The sequence below is a fragment of the Fusarium oxysporum genome, chromosome IX, assembly GCF_013085055.1.
Source record: "Fusarium oxysporum Fo47 chromosome IX, complete sequence".
In the NCBI taxonomy this organism is placed as follows: domain Eukaryota; kingdom Fungi; phylum Ascomycota; class Sordariomycetes; order Hypocreales; family Nectriaceae; genus Fusarium; species Fusarium oxysporum.
Window position 1 is genome coordinate 2349025 of NC_072848.1, and position 15420 is coordinate 2364444.

The 15420-nt window shown below is 47.5% G+C and overlaps 6 protein-coding genes across 6 annotated transcripts; 5 read left to right on the forward strand and 1 right to left on the reverse strand.

The window, feature by feature from the left end:
* Nucleotides 1-500: 500 nt before the first annotated feature.
* Nucleotides 501-1130, forward strand: FOBCDRAFT_206558 (uncharacterized protein; the record flags this gene model as incomplete). Its single annotated transcript, XM_059609174.1, has 2 exons — nt 501-912; nt 1117-1130. 2 exons carry the CDS (start codon nt 501-503, stop codon nt 1128-1130), a joined length of 426 nt encoding a protein of 141 aa, XP_059467857.1.
* A 1403-nt stretch (nt 1131-2533) lies between these two features.
* On the forward strand, nt 2534-3323 carry FOBCDRAFT_231765 (cytidine deaminase-like protein). The gene has a single exon (XM_059609872.1). The coding sequence runs from the start codon at nt 2673-2675 to the stop codon at nt 3204-3206; it is 534 nt and encodes a 177-aa protein (XP_059467858.1). The 5' UTR covers nt 2534-2672; the 3' UTR covers nt 3207-3323.
* Nucleotides 3324-3548: 225 nt separating this feature from the next.
* Nucleotides 3549-4759, forward strand: FOBCDRAFT_279450 (Fructosamine kinase-domain-containing protein; the record flags this gene model as incomplete). Its single annotated transcript, XM_054706894.2, has 5 exons — nt 3549-3612; nt 3677-4366; nt 4423-4549; nt 4606-4662; nt 4714-4759. 5 exons carry the CDS (start codon nt 3549-3551, stop codon nt 4757-4759), a joined length of 984 nt encoding a protein of 327 aa, XP_054562869.2.
* Nucleotides 4760-7332: 2573 nt separating this feature from the next.
* FOBCDRAFT_231768 (uncharacterized protein) lies at nt 7333-7988 on the forward strand. Its single transcript, XM_054706895.2, has one exon. It carries the CDS (start codon nt 7393-7395, stop codon nt 7732-7734), a length of 342 nt encoding a protein of 113 aa, XP_054562870.2. The 5' UTR covers nt 7333-7392; the 3' UTR covers nt 7735-7988.
* Nucleotides 7989-9794: 1806 nt separating this feature from the next.
* FOBCDRAFT_53359 (uncharacterized protein) lies at nt 9795-13328 on the forward strand. The gene is made up of 3 exons (XM_031190425.3): nt 9795-10039; nt 10096-10647; nt 10701-13328. The coding sequence occupies exons 1-3, from the start codon at nt 9947-9949 to the stop codon at nt 13095-13097; spliced, it is 3042 nt and encodes a 1013-aa protein (XP_031034410.1). The 5' UTR covers nt 9795-9946; the 3' UTR covers nt 13098-13328.
* Nucleotides 13301-15286, reverse strand: FOBCDRAFT_189958 (alcohol acetyltransferase). Its single transcript, XM_031190426.3, has 2 exons — nt 15095-15286; nt 13301-15046 (listed from the first exon to the last, which is right to left on the reverse strand). Exons 1-2 carry the CDS (start codon nt 15148-15150, stop codon nt 13639-13641), a joined length of 1464 nt encoding a protein of 487 aa, XP_031034411.3. The 5' UTR covers nt 15151-15286; the 3' UTR covers nt 13301-13638.
* Between the last annotated feature and the right edge of the window lie 134 nt (nt 15287-15420).

A 15420-nucleotide genomic window follows, 5' to 3' on the forward strand; every position in this document is an offset into this window, starting at 1 on the left:
CTCAAAATCACTGGATCATCAATGCCCTGGACTAGCGCTCGGGTCCTTTGATCTTCTTGTGTGAGATTGTTCTCAAGCATGGACGAATCCGTCCCACTGCGAACTATCTTGATGGACTGGGACACGATTGAGCTTGGCCTCAGTTTCTCGGTCATCCCAGACAGTTTATCTCAGTTCTTGCCGATTCCAATAACAGAAACTGAATTATATGAGGCTTTTGATTCGAGGTGAGGTATCAAGCTTTAGGAGTCGCGAGACCATATGATCGGGGTGTGCTAGTGAAGACTAGACAAATCCAATGGTTCTTTCTTGTGGACAATCTTGGTACTCGAGGAACTCCTCCGCTACCACCATAAGAAGGGAATCCATCAAATCCTCCAAGGTGTACTAAACTACATTGAGTCATTGTACAAGCGTACTCTGGACCATATATCGCAAAACCCTCATGGAAAAATGCTGGCCAAAGTCATCATCGCATGGGTAGCATGTGAGGTTCAACCATGACCATCAATAAACCGTGCTCGGACTTGGATTCTCGAGACTTATTTACAAACTTGGAAGAAAGTGTTGCTACACTCTATGGTCAATTGATGGTCGTGGGCAAGCATGGGCGACCTAACATGCTACAGGAAACTGCCAGAGAGTTCCTTATATCTGGCAGGACATATTTCGAATTCTTGATCTATAAAACCATGAGTTATGGAGGTTTGTCTCACTTATCTCGTACAGGGAGAAACAAAGCCTCCAAGGAATTGGCGACGCTGTTCTTCGGCAAACGTATAAGACTTCGCCGTCTGAGCATACACAGCATACTCGTATCACCTCTCGAGATCCAACCTCTTGGACGGAACGGCTTTTTAGCTTCATGTCTAGTGTCTGAGATCCGAAGCACTCACTTGGGTCAAAACTATTGTGAGTTGTCAAGATCTCACTCAACTTATCCGTGCCTCACAGCATCTCAGAGTCTATGCGGAGAGATGTACTATTGGATTTAAACGTTAGACCTTGGGATACAGGCACTTTAACAGTAGACTGTTGATTCCAATCGGATTCATGCCCTGTTTGCTGATGCTCTCACGGTAAATTCATCAGCAAGATATTCCTTGATATCTCCAGTATGTCCCACTTAAGTCTATTATATATTAAAATTCAGCAGCCCGTATCAAAGGCTTGCAGCTCTTGGTGTGTGTGATGCAAAAGAGCATTGCAGAACGCTATGGATCAATTTTCGCAAGATTCAGCCAGGAGCTTTACGCTATGGGATCGCATTTCTGGCTGTCACACTCAGCTCAGGGACTGACGCATTCCACTGTGCCCCATCCTATTGGTAGTGTTTTTGGGAAATGGAGAAACTGTCAAATTCATTGCCTCCAGGACTAAACATGACCCCATAGCAACTTGTGGAAAGACAACTATGTTTTCTGGCATCTTAGAACGCGGTAAGTGATTCAAAGCCTCATGAGCAGCCCGAGTCCGAGTCCGCTGGAGCAAAGTTTAATGAACTCATACTTCTGGTTGCGAGATGTGATAACTGTATTGATACTTGGAGTCTCGGTCGACGTCTCGTATCCAGCCTCTCTTCTCAGTATCAGGTACCCAGAAAATGCTCCTCCGTAAATTCGAGAACTCTTTGCGGTAAAGCTGGGTATCTGGCATCGGCATACATACGACTGTCTCCGCGAAATCTTTTGGTCCATCGCCGTCGGTATCAACTCCATTGTCACATCGTGGCCGGCTTCTGTAGCTATGCTTCTTACGCCCCAGCGAATGACTATTGCAATAACTGGTACACCATCACGGCCTTCTGTGGTTGTTACTACACTATTTTAGGCCCAATTCTATCTCCGCCGTCGCCTTTCAGCATATTCAGTCCCTTGGACACGTTTTCTTTTCTCTCTCACTGTTATGTCATTTCCCGGCTACAGTGGAATCGACATCTTACTGCTGCGGTACCGTCAGCTTACTTTCTTTGGTACCAAATCACTGGGCGCTCAGAACTCTATGTACTGAGGTAATTATCGATCTCATCCTGTGATTGGAAGTCATGCCTGCTGAGACAAGTGCTTTTCGGATGATTATGGGGATAAGAACGTGCTGTCTTTAAATTGGAATGAAATGATTGGGATAAAGGAAGCAGTAAAAATGGTCTCGCAACCTCAAGGTTCTCATGTACTACATTTCATGTATTTATTCGGTTTTGGTTTTGGCCGTGAGCTAAAGATGTTAAAGGCAACTTGGTTGAACCAGAGAGGACCAATTGGGGATAATGATTGGAAACTCTCATGAAGGATAGAAGGTATTCCCCGTTGTCACAAATTAGAACGAAACTCTTAAAGGCTTCTTTCTCTTTGCATGCTAAAAGTTTGAGTTTTTTTTTTTTTTTTTTTTTTTTTTTTTTTTTTTATAGATGTCCGTATTTTCAAACTTCTGTGATGTGTATCAGCAGCCCGTTGAAGGTCCATTGGGGCTCCACTGTCGGGGTATAACGTGCTACCATTCGCAGAACCAACACGAAGATCAAACACAAACCCATATGCATCTCAAAAGACTCACGCATGACATATGTAAAGAACATATACATTAAGCCGCACCTATTTAAGTGTTTCTCCGTCATATATCTTGACTCAACTTACTGGAACCACTGTTCATTTATTGTGTAAGGCTCACTTATCATGGGTTCAGCGGTCTATCCAAAGTTTGAAGTTGGTGACCATGTAGCTCTCATGGAGTTTGCCCTCACTCAAGCAAAGAAGTCACCGCCAGCTGCCAACAAGTTCTGCGTCGGGGCCGTACTTGTTGACGCAGCCAAAGGCAGAGTTATATCGACAGGCTACTCGCTAGAATATCCGCGAGACTATAAAGGAGACCCAGGGACAACACACGCAGAGCAGTGTTGTTTTATTAAGATCGCTGATGAGCACAACCTTCCTGAAGGACGCATTCACGAGGTCCTTCCAACAGATACGTCACTGTATACAACCATGGAACCTTGCAATGAGAGACTGAGCGGCAACATGACTTGCGTGACTAGGATCTTGAGACTCAAGAGCGCCATCAAGACTGTTTATGTGGGGATCAGGGAACCAGGGACCTTTATTGCAAACAATGACGGACAGCAAAGACTTGAAGCAAATGGTGTCAAGGTCGTGTACCCCGTTGAACACTGGCGTGACAGGATCATTGAGATCTCAATGGCTGGGCACTGACTGGTTTAAATCGGTTCAGCTGAGAAAGGACTGACCCCGGAATGTTCCGTAAAAGCTACTAGGCTCAAGACGACAATATGTCTTCTTGCACCCTCTCATACAACACTTTCTACCAACCTTCCAGATCATCACCGAGCAGAGCCTGATCCCACGTGCCGTTGGCTGCCGTTCATGCTTAATTTCGTGATGAGCGACCACTGATTAGGCCAGTCGGGCATGTCGGTGGGTGTATGCCATGCAAACCAGGAACGTACGTTGTAGTTACATCTTAATAAGCCTGTCCCCTCTCTAAACCCGGTCGCATTTTGCGGCGTATAATGAACACATTCGACGCAAAATGAGATGGAACATAACGATATTAACCAAGTTGAATGCACTACCAGCATTGATCCAGCTGTGTTGAGAGGTAAGCTGGGGGAAAAGCCCCTGGAGAACCAGTAACATCGTCTCCATATTGACTGCTTTATAAGAGCTACCAGACGGATGCAAGATCACTTCCATCAAAAGCCATGGAGTCAGCTTTTGGGCCAAGACTGGTCGGATCGATGTTCTGCTTGGCGATGGTACGCCTCAGTCGTTTTTCATCAAGGTTCTCTCGAAAGAGACAGGCATGAACATGGCAAAAGCGGAGTTCCATTCTATGAGCGCGATACATGAAGTTCTTCCAGAATTTGCCCCAAATCCCATCGCTTGGGGCACCTACGAGACCACAACAGATACACACTTCTTCGTCTGCGAGTTCCGAGAAATGAAGCAGGGTATGCCTGATCCTGACAAATTCGCCTCTCTTCTATCAACAATGCATCAGAAAAGTGTATCGCCTCCCGACAAGTTCGGCTTTCACACCACCACTTACGCAGGAAACTTGCCTCAGTACGTGGCGTGGGAGGATAGCTGGGAGACGTTCTTCGCCAAGTCGATGAGACGGGCGCTTGACCTAGAGATTGAAATGAAAGGGAATAGTGACGAGCTAGATGTTCTCTCGGAAGCTCTTTTCAAGAAGGTCATCCCAAGACTCCTGAGACCACTCGAGAGTGACGGCAGAACGGTGAAGCCTTCACTGGTCCATGGGGACCTCTGGCATGCGAATGCAGGGATCGATGCCCAGAGCAACCAACCTCTCATCTTTGATGCATGCTGCTTCTTTGCGCATAGCGAATGTACGATCCCCCCTTCGACGGAACCATTACTTCTGCTAACCATTTTGAACCGACAGATGAGTTTGGCCAGTGGCGGCCAGCATGTAATAGGTTTGGAGATGAGTATATCGCTGCCTACAACAAACTTGCCCAGATTTCGGCACCCAAGGAGGATTTTGAAGGTCGGCTAGACCTCTATAGGCTGTGAGTTAAGAAGCACATCTCTCTCTTCCTGGTCAATGGGGCTAACGTCAAGCTAGGAGATTTGATACTCATGTGTCAGCCCTTTTTGTCGATGACGAGACACTTCGCACGCAGTGAGGCTATTCTTGAACTGTTGTATGTTTTAGCTTCTAATTGTTTCACAGGGTTCTTGACGTTATGAGAGATCTGGTTCAGAGATATGGATACTAGAGAGAAGCAATATACGATACGCTGCGTGATCTCGTCAAGCCTCAGATGCCGGAATGTTGTCCCATCGGTAGCTTCAAAGCTGTTCCTTTAGTGGTGTATTCTGACTCTTCTACCTTCAACCTTACTGAACTGTCTAAGTGCAGTATGCGGTCTTTACTCAACTCTGAACGTGCAGCTTCATCAGTCAGGGAGTTGTGTTACTATTGTGTTCTCTCCCACTTCAGGACTCACGGATACCGGTCTTAATGCTTCTCACACCCCATTGCGGATCTCTCGTTTCTAGAATTGGCTATCGACCACTAACTCAATATTTCTTTGGCTAGGGAGAAATCCCAATCATCGACTCCGAAGCTTAGCACGAAGTTAATCTTGTGAGCATCGTCATCTACTCAGGTCACATCGGGACAGTTTACAGTTTTTCTTTACTTTGAGCTTTATTTGTGAATGCAGGCCGAGGCGCAAAGTTTGTGTGCCGAGAGAGGCAAGATGACATTGCCAAACTCTGATGCTGCCACGTCAAGTTGTTCCTTTATGAGTTGTAATACAAAACTGTATCCCCATGTGTAAAGGTAAGGAATATATTTCTTTTTAATACTTCAATTTGCCCTCTTCCCAGACTTGCTTTTCGCAACAGACAGGTCAAGATACCACGACTTCCCTCGACATCGCCCACTCCTCAAATCCCCATATTCTATAATGTACTGCACAAAAGTCTTTTCTTTCGTCCTCTTCCTAGAGGGAGCTCCGAGGTTTCGTCACACCCTGGGCTACAAGCCTCCTCTGCCTGCTCCATCTCACCTTACCTACATGACTCGCTACTGGTATTATCTGTCCCACAGTCGATGCTTAATCCAGTTTCTGGGCATTCTATCCGTCGGTTCTGTTACCTTTGTAGCCTTGAGAATGGGTAGGAAAACCTGGGAGACAGTGATAACTTTGGTTCCCCGATGGTGGCCCGCAAGCTAGTGAGAAAGCATTGCTCCTTGTGCTGCTCCCAACATATCTGATCAGTGGCTTGATAACAGCACATGAAGCAACCGATGGCTAGAGTATAAGATTTAATTAGCAATTGACAGGTATTCGATCCAGCTCAGCCCTATCCTCGTGCGTTATAATGGCTGGGAACAATGCTAATGCAAAGGCTAGCTTTCAGTCAGATGAACAAATTGTTAATCCTTTTCTGTACTGCGGGCAATGATTAGATGAGAACAAAATTGGTTTGTCAAATCGATTCAAAGGAAAGTCGTACTTGAATCGAAGAGAGACGGAAGTGGATCTTGCCGTCGAATATCATGGCCTTCAATGTCTGATGTCGAAGCTTGTCTCCCACTTCACGCGGGCTCATTTGCCAACATCTCACCGAGGCCCTCGATTTTCCATGACACAATTAATACTCTAAAGAAAGAAGCAATGCGATCACTTCTCAGAATTACCTAGTAGTGAAGGATCCAGGGCTATGACGATATTGACTGCGGAGTCTCATCAAGCATATTGGTGAGACTCGGAGGATTCCGTAGTCACAAGACAGGCGATGCCAGTGGATGAGAACTTAGGTCAGATTCTGTCTAAATTTATCTGCATTATAATATAGGGCTGAATAAGCTTGTCTGATCATCCAACCTCTTGTCTTGGATGTCGGACTTGAACTTGTTGACTTCCAAGGATATCTCCGTCCAAAATATACTTTTATCACACTGCAGTCGCCAAGATGCTTCAAATGTGAAAATAAAATGTATTGCTTGAGAAGCAGATTTCTTCAGGTCAAGCAAAGGAATTATCTTAGGTGTCAGTCGGCTCTGTATACATACCATGATCAAAAGCTTTTTCTTACAGATCAAACCCATGAATTTGGCCAGAACATGGCCAGAACGTAAGAGACTCAAGTTACGGCTCGCCCTCCTCCATCATCGTAAGGCGTTGCCACTTAGATCTTAAGATTAAGCTTTACTATGGTAATGAGGAAAAGATGCGGGATGGAAGGGATCCCCTCTTATTGTATAGGTAGGCAGCCCTGCATTAAGTTTTGACATATTCTATCGATTTAGATAACATGATCACCCAATAGTCAAGATACAGGAGACAATAAAACTTAGGATATCTATCCTAAGTGGCAAAAAGACTTAGTTAAACTCGGTATATTTAGCTTAGACTATAAGGTCAGAAGTATTCCTGTCCCCTGAGTTTAAGTTAATGTCTTTGATGTTAGGTAAGAAGCCTTTTATCATGGTTTGCACGCATCACGCCTCTGGTATGACTCTATCTAAGGAGTTTATCATCATTTAACTTTTCCATTCACAACCTTGATACGTTTTCACTTTACAGAAGTGGCCTGAAGAAACATATAAAAGGGACGATAGGCCTCATGATTTAACTGACACACTTCCACCTTTTTTTTCTCAAGCCGGCCAGCGCGACACTCGATTCGGAAACATCAAACATCAGTCATTTGCTATCCTCCAACCACGATCCTCAAGATGGGTGTACAGTTAACGATCGTCGTCGCTGCACTCTCTGTGCTGATTCGGCTGATAGCCATCTACGCCATACCTTTTCTCAGGCGTACAGGGGATCCAGAGGCGCATGCATTGTTGATACTTGCCCAATATCCGATCCCCTTACTCTATGAGCTGCTGATGCTCGATAACCCAGTTCCAGCTATCCCCTCTGACATGCGGCCGATCGTCCGCTTCTTTTACTACTTATTCCACAAGCAATGCATCATCCTCTATCTGCAAGACTTGGCCATTCGTTTCACGGTTAACGGAATCCTGGCATTACAGAAGAGGAGCTGGTCGCCATTTGTCAACACAAGCCGACCATTAGACAAGATGACGCGAAAGCAAATTGCAAAAATTGTTATCTTCGACGAAGTTATGCTCTGGGCCTTGACTGCTTTTCATATCTCTGATCGCACATACCGTGATCAGAGTGCTTGGGACAGAGTTCAATTTCGTCTTGAGGACGCCATGGAATAAGACAACAAGACACGGTAGAAGATGAAAGGCTAACAAAGCAACAAAAGGATACTCAAAACTCGTCCCCCAGAGAAAAATACGAGAGGATATAATATAGCTTCGGCAATGTTGATACAGACTTCCTATTTTTCTCAACTTTTGCCGTTTCTTGAGAATGTTTGCCTCAGTGAGCAAGAAGACTTCTGTACCCTAAACTTAGGTGCGAAAATTTTGTTTTAAATCTTTTCGTCACTTAGGATAGAGATCCTACCTACTCAAGTTTCTTACTCATAAGGGTACCACAGCTGCGTACCTTAGCTAACGTACCTCGGATGAGGCTTCGTGTAATCGCACACGTCACGTGGCCACATCACGAAGAAAGCTAGAAAAGAGAAAAAATGTTTTCTTTTTTTGTTGGTTGTTTCAGAATTGCGAACAAGCTTTGGTAGCTCGACGGGCCCCTCGGCACATAAAACGTGCGATATTTTTTTGGGGACTTTGGGTTTCCCGATTTGACACGATTTGTTTTCCCAATTGCGATCGGGTTGCGTGTCGATATGTCATTGAGCATGAACTATTTTACTAACTTGTAAGTGGCGAGTCGGGCGGGTAAAAGGGCCTTGGTACTGGGCATCGGTCAAGATCCCATCTGGTTTTTGTTTTGTTATGGGGAAAAGGGCGTGAGAATGAGAATGAGTGAGAATCAATAAATGAATGGTAAGGCGGTTGAGGCGCAAGTGTCAGAAACTGCAAGATTAATTAATTGTTTATTATCATTCATGCCACTCAATCCATGTCAGGAACAATGCATGACATGTCTCTCAAAGGCCGCCTTGAAAGTCAACAAACGAAGAGAGCAAAAAGGATCGCCGTCGTAAGAAGAAAGCGTTGTAACGCAGATCGATCGCCAAAACTTTGACATCAACCGTTTGGCCAGCAAAGTGCCAGTGCCAGCCAGAGAGCATCCCATCACTTTCCCCTTCTGGAAGAGCAAGTCTGTTGGAATGTTCGTATTCTCAGCGTCTTCGAGACGCCAAAAATTCATGTCCCAGGGGATCCATCCAATGCAGGGGCAAAGGCCGAGAGGGCGTGGCGTACCCAGAAGCTTGAAGGAGGGAGACGATTGGCTGACAGGGGTCTCCCGGCCCGTGCTACGGTTGAAGAGGGTCCCCACTGCAGCGGGTCGAGAGGCGTCAAAAATAGAACTTGAGAGTGTGAAGCTGGGTCTTGGACTTCTTGGTGAGGTCTTATCCCCACGGAGGCCGCGTGCCAGGGTAAACAGTTCTACCTAGTCCGTACGGAGATGGTATGAAGACTTCAAGAAGTAGGTAAATAATCAGTAATATTTCTAGGCATGAGAATGATGGTGCTGTTGGCATTTTTAAGTGGTCATCAACTGACACTGTTGATCACAGGTCTCGATCATTCTATCATGACTAGCGCTTGGTTGAGCATCTCTAATACAGGGGACTTTTTATTGGCTTCATTCACTTGCTCACTCACCCTCACGCTGCCACATTGATGCATAATGGATGCCAAGCTTTTTCTTTTGATGGCTTCCCCCAAAAGAAAAAAACTGTCTAGAGTCTACCCCCATGATAATAGGATCCATCCCATGTCAGTGTCATGGCTCCTTAGTTCTTAGTCTTGTCTTAGTCCGAATAGAACCCACCCCCAGCCCTACTTTTACCCTTCTTTACCTTTACCTCCTTCTTTACTTTACTCTACCATAACATCGCATCTCTCCGTATCATCGGACGTTATTCAATTCCTTTGTTTTCTTTCCTTTTATCTTATCCCCATCATCGTCGCCTGTCCCTGAGTGACGCCATATTCCGATCGCTTCGCCCCCTTTTGGCGCCTCGTCCTTTCGCTCACGGGCCTTCCCGACTAAGCTTCTTTTACGACACAGCGACTCTCGTTTATTAAGGGTTCTTTGTTTGCGACGATTGATCTGTCAAGTGGCGCCTGACCTCGAGTATCTCCATCTCTCCAGTCGCCCCTATAGTCTCGCCCTGATCAGCTCTTATCTTGTCTGCGATCCATCCTTTGGACCCCTGCGAATACGAGACTATCCCCCGTCTGAACGTCAATCTCGACTCTATACACGTGGCCGACAACAATAAAATCGGAGAGCTCGGGGAAACGTCGTCGCGCCATAGACTTCAGTGCCATTAGACACTTGAGATAAGCTCCAACGTCTTCGCCCGTTGGCGGAGCTCTTGCGCCCGATATGGATTATACAGCCCACCTCTACGGTCGGCAGCAAGAAGAGGATACTGGCAAGCAATTGCTCGATCTTCTTCAAGAACCCTTCAGTCAACAGGTATATCCCAACGCATGATATCACAAGTTTCCATCCCTGCTAACGCCGTCCGTCAGCTTCAAGCTGCCTCACTGTATTCAGCTTTAGCCACGTCGATCCCTATCACAATCGGCATCGCCATCATCTTTTCGATCCTACGACCATACCATCAGGCCATTTATGCCCCCAAGTTGAAACATGCCGACGAGAAGCACGTACCGCCGCCTATAGGAAAGGCCCCGTGGTCGTGGATCACGACATTATGGCAGACCAAAGAAGAACAGCTTGTACCATTGATCGGTATGGACGCCACTGTCTTCCTGCGCTTCGTTCGCATGTGCCGTAATATGTTCCTTACCTTGTGTGTCACTGGTGTTGGTATTTTACTCCCAATCAACTACACAAAATGGAAAGAGTACAAGGGTGATAAAACAGCCAACTGGGTTCTGAATATCACCCCCCTCAATGTATTTGTTCCGGCAATTTGGTCCCAGGTCATTATCGCCTGGTGCTTCAATTTCATCGTCATGGGCTTCCTTTGGTTCAACTATAACAAGGTTCTTCAGCTCCGGCGCAAGTATTTTGAGAGCGAGGATTACCAGAAGAGTCTTCACTCTCGAACTCTGATGGTAAGATCAGAAAAATATACTACCAGATAGCGGTTACTCACATACGATTGCAGGTATTCGACATCCCCAAGAAGGGCTGCTCCGACGAGGGTATCGCAAGAATTATCGATCAGATTGCCCCCAACTCATCTTTTGCTCGAACCGCTGTTGCCCGAAATGTTAAGGAACTTCCGGAGCTTATCGCGCAGCACGACCACGCTGTTCGCAAGCTTGAGAAGGTCTTGGCTAAGTACCTCAAGGACCCCAAAAACGTCCCAGCTGCTCGACCCATGTGCAAGCCCTCCAAGAAGGACCGATCTTACGGAACTTATCCCCGAGGCCAAAAGGTGGATGCTATAGAATACTACACCCAACGAATTCGTGATCTCGAGATTCAAATCAAAGAAGTACGCGCCACGGTAGACAAGCGAGGCTCGATGCCTTATGGTTTCGCGAGTTACGCGGATATTGCAGAGGCTCACGGTATCGCCTACGCTTGTCGTAAGAAGAAGCCTGTCGGTGCCACAGTCAGACTCGCACCTCGGCCCAATGACATCATCTGGGAGAACATGCCTCTGTACAGCAGCACTCGAGGACGAAGACGGTGGATCAATAACTTCTGGATCACTCTTCTGACTCTTATCTGGATTGTTCCTAACCTTGGCATTGCCATCTTTCTCGTTAACTTGCAGAATCTGGGCAAGGTTTGGCCTGCTTTCAGAACCGAGCTCGCTGCCCATCCTAAGGTGTGGGGTGCTATTCAGGGTGTTCTCTCTCCGGCGATCATGTCCCTGACATACCTCGTTCTGCCTATGATCTTCCGTCGACTCTCAGTCAAGGCTGGTGACCAGACCAAGACTGGACGAGAAAGGCACGTTTTGGCCAAGCTTTACTTCTTCTTCGTCTTCAACAACCTTCTTATCTTCTCCATCTTCAGTGTCATCTGGAGTTTCGTGTCCAACGTTGTCAAGGATACGACTGGAGAAGTCAAGCAGGATGTGTGGGAGTCCATCAAGAAGAACGACATTGCGTCGTCCATGTTCATAGCTCTGTGTAACACCAGCCCGTTCTGGGTGACGTATCTGCTCCAGCGTCAACTTGGTGCGGCCATAGACCTTGCCCAACTCTGGCCGCTCGTGCAAGCCTTCTTCCTCAAGAAGTTCTCAAGCCCAACACCCCGAGAGCTTATTGAGCTCACTGCCCCGCCGCCTTTCGAGTACGCCAGTTACTACAACTACTTCCTTTACTACGCTACAGTCACCATGTGCTTTGCCGGTATCCAGCCTCTGGTCCTGCCAGCAACAGCTCTTTACTTCCTTATTGACTCGTGGCTCAAGAAGTACCTTCTCCTCTACCGCTTTGTCACCAAGACTGAATCCGGTGGAATGTTCTGGCGCGTCATCTTCAATCGTTTCATCTTCGCAACCATGCTTTCCAACCTGGTTGTCATGTTGACTTGCTGGGTTCGTGGCAATCAGGGGTCGCATATCGAATTCTACAGTCTGATACCGCTGCCATTTATCATGATCATCTTCAAGATTTACTGCAACCGCGCCTTTAACAACAAGATCACCTACTACAGTATTGTGGACGTTACCAAGACACCCGAGAACGGTGTCGATCCCAAGGAGAACCGTATGCGTAGTGAGCGATTGGCGAACCGTTTTGGCCACCCTGCACTTTACCGACCTCTGATTACTCCCATGGTTCATTCGAGCGCGCAGAACCTTTTACCTGCTATCTACAAGGGTCGCCTGAGTGATGGCAGAGATGTCGATTCGGGTGATATGATGACAGTTAGTGGTTACTCGGATATGGTTTCTCTCGATCCTATGCAGAAAGGACGGCCAGGCAAGAGTGCCAACAACGTTCCCGGTTTCGAGTTCGTGTCAGACAGTCAGATGGACTTTGAGTATTACAAGAACCGAGCCGAGTTCGCAGAGGACCATGGTGGAGGCGAGATCTACGGTCGACCTGGAGAGATTGGTCGCCCTGGTACACCTGGATCAGTCGATGGCAGCGATTTCTCACGACCCGGCACACCGGTGGGCCGAACTGGTTCTCCCTTTGCGGGTGGAGCAGCTCAGCAGCAACGTCTCATGTCTCTTGCTAGCAACACGAGCGGCGACACTAGCTATTCAGCATACCGACCAGGTGGCGCTCCCAATACCGGATTTACACAGCAAATGACTCTAGGCACAGAGCCCCCCGCTCGTGGCCGCAGTCCTTTGTACTCGCAAAACAACGGAAGCTCATCGGGCCTCGGATTAATCTCGAACGCCGCAGCTCCCGCATACAGCAATCTCAGCACGCCAGGCCGCATGACGCCTGTGCAATCACCTGGGCCTTCAGTCGGCGCTATGGGCGGCGGTCCTCAAGGCTACAGCGGTCTTGCACAGAACGAAGAGCCTTCATACGATTACTTCCGCGGCAATAACCGCGCGAGGAGAAACCCCGGCGAGGGATGGTAGAGACGTTCCGAAAAGGAGACGGTTTCATTGCATAAAATTTGCGAGGCGTTTGGGTAGATTGGGAATAGGTCCTTAACGACCTCTTTTGATTTGAATTCTAGAATGAGGTGGACTGATGTGAGATGATCCGGGCACACCTCCAAGAAGAATAGAATACTTTGGATTATAGCTTTTAATGCACAATAGCCCTTACCATTTCATAACGGGAATATGATTAATTTTTCTCAAGAAACATAAACCTCGTATCGATCATTATGTTAGAGACTAAAGACTTGGCTTTGCGCTGATCTTAAGCTTCAACTGACATGGGCATGTCCCAGATCTTGTTTCATCCCTGAAGGGTCTTCGGGGTCTCCCAGAGCTCCGGCATTTTCGGGATCCGACGTGGCCGTCCCCGAGAACCAGGGATTCCGGGATCACTCTCTTGCCGCTCAGAGCCTTGAGTCTCACTCACCATGGACGGGCTTGAGCCATTGAGACCCTGTGCCAAGCTCCCATGCATAGACCATCTCTACAGTGACTGGCATCATAACACTTCAGGCTACGACTCGTCAGTAATAATCCCCGTCTCATGCAGCCGCCTTAGATATGTCGCGAGATCTTCTTTCAGCCCCTCAATGATCTTATCTTCCACGATACCATCATTCCATGTAATTCCCATCGTCAAGGGACCGTTCTTGACACTTGCAACACTAACACTCATAGGATCACTTGCGACCATGACGCCATTTGTAAACAGCATGCGATGAATACTCCTCTTACCCGCCTCCTCAGCAGGAGCTGAAAGAGTGCCGACATTGCTAACTTCCCACGACCGAGGTCGCGGCTGGCCATCCTTCTTCCGTAGAAGCGCTTTCCAATCAGTGACGGTCGCGAGTACCTCCATGTCATCGTCTGCGGGGATTGTAGATGTCTTTTTCTTGAGCTCGTCTTTGACTTTCCTAGCGTGGCTCCAGATAAGGTCGTTGATCTCATCACCCTTTGCAGCTTGGAAGGCAGCCACTGCTGACGAAGAGTGTTCGTGTGACATGCCGGTCACAGCACCGAACAGTGCGTCTTTGATAGCAGGGTCAGCTTTGGGTGATATGTAGGGACGCATGCTTATGGGTGTTGAGGAGATGAAGGCCGGAGCGGTAGGAATACGTCTCGATAGTGATGTAAGGACAAGCGCATGCAAAAGACCCGTCAAAGAAGTCCCATGAGCGCGACACTCTTTGAGGGTAGTTATTACGACTGCGGGTGGTATATCCACGGTAACCAAGCGAGCCTTGTGGCGATCGAAGTCAATAGGTTCACCAGCCCATATCTTTGGCGGGGCAGGAGTGAGGAACCAAGGTCGGTATCGTTTCCATAGAAGAGTAGCTCGGCCAGATAGTGTCGACGTATAGTCGATGACCTTCTCTTGCGGCTCAGGGAGTACTGATGGCTCAGGAAAGGAGAGAACTTCGGGGGCCGCTGGATTCGCGGGCAGAGAGTTCAGTTGGGCAAGAAGTTTCTCATGAAATAGCCTTCCACCCATGCCGTCCATAAGTGAGTGGTGAAAGGCAAAGGCTATGTTCTCGAAGAGAGGAGCTCCGTTGTCTTCTCTGACGCCGGACGGTCTGCCAACGACGACCCGCCACGGGGGTCTCGTCTCAATGTTCTGCCAGAACTGGTCGTGCAGCTCACAATGTAAGTCGTTCAGGCACTTATCATGATCTTCTTCAGGACCCCAGGTACGAAATTCCACGAAATCGCTCAGTCTCATCTCAGGCACGTGTGTAAAGTAGGCTTCCATGTCGCCTTCTCCTCGGATGCCTACTCGGAGCATAGGGTTCTCATCGATGAGATTTGCTACGGCAGCGAGAATGGCTTCATTTGGAGATGTATTTGGCGGGACATCATAATGCGCTGATACTATGACACAACGATACAAGCCGAACAAGTGATAGGCAGCAGAGCCGGTCTCTCTGGTAGTTGATGAGCAAGTGTTAATAAAGGTAGTGTGGTTGACTTACAGGATACCTAGACGGCGAGCAGTACGGATCTCAGGGTTGTTTGTCATTTTGACCATTGATTTGAACGAAGTCAAGATTCATCAGCTGTAGTGTTTTGCGGCAACTCCGTATCTTATGCCCAGTTTGACAGCAACCAACGACCAACAAGTCGCACGATATCATGTGTCGTCATATCACTGATAGAATAGGAAGGAGGAGCGAAACAAGACGAGTTGGGACGAACTAGGGTAGCTTCTACTTGGCTACTTTGTTCCGTCTCACATCAGCGTTTGGGTTGCATTAATAGAGATAACAAGATATCTGGACCCATTGTAGAAACATGAATG

What these genes read in the sequence shown, in the direction of transcription:
- FOBCDRAFT_231765 (XM_059609872.1), top strand. Translation starts at nt 2,673, where the DNA reads ATGGGTTCAGCGGTCTATCCAAAGTTTGAAGTTGGTGACCATGTAGCT.
- FOBCDRAFT_231768 (XM_054706895.2), top strand. Translation starts at nt 7,393, where the DNA reads ATGCTCGATAACCCAGTTCCAGCTATCCCCTCTGACATGCGGCCGATC.
- FOBCDRAFT_53359 (XM_031190425.3), top strand. Translation starts at nt 9,947, where the DNA reads ATGGATTATACAGCCCACCTCTACGGTCGGCAGCAAGAAGAGGATACT. An exon ending in AAGAACCCTTCAGTCAACAG is followed by an intron (nt 10,040 to 10,095) that starts GTATATCCCAAC and finishes GCCGTCCGTCAG; the next exon opens with CTTCAAGCTGCCTCACTGTA. An exon ending in TTCACTCTCGAACTCTGATG is followed by an intron (nt 10,648 to 10,700) that starts GTAAGATCAGAA and finishes ATACGATTGCAG; the next exon opens with GTATTCGACATCCCCAAGAA.
- FOBCDRAFT_189958 (XM_031190426.3), bottom strand. Translation starts at nt 15,150, where the DNA reads ATGGTCAAAATGACAAACAACCCTGAGATCCGTACTGCTCGCCGTCTA. An exon ending in GCTCGCCGTCTAGGTATCCT is followed by an intron (nt 15,047 to 15,094) that starts GTAAGTCAACCA and finishes ATCAACTACCAG; the next exon opens with AGAGACCGGCTCTGCTGCCT.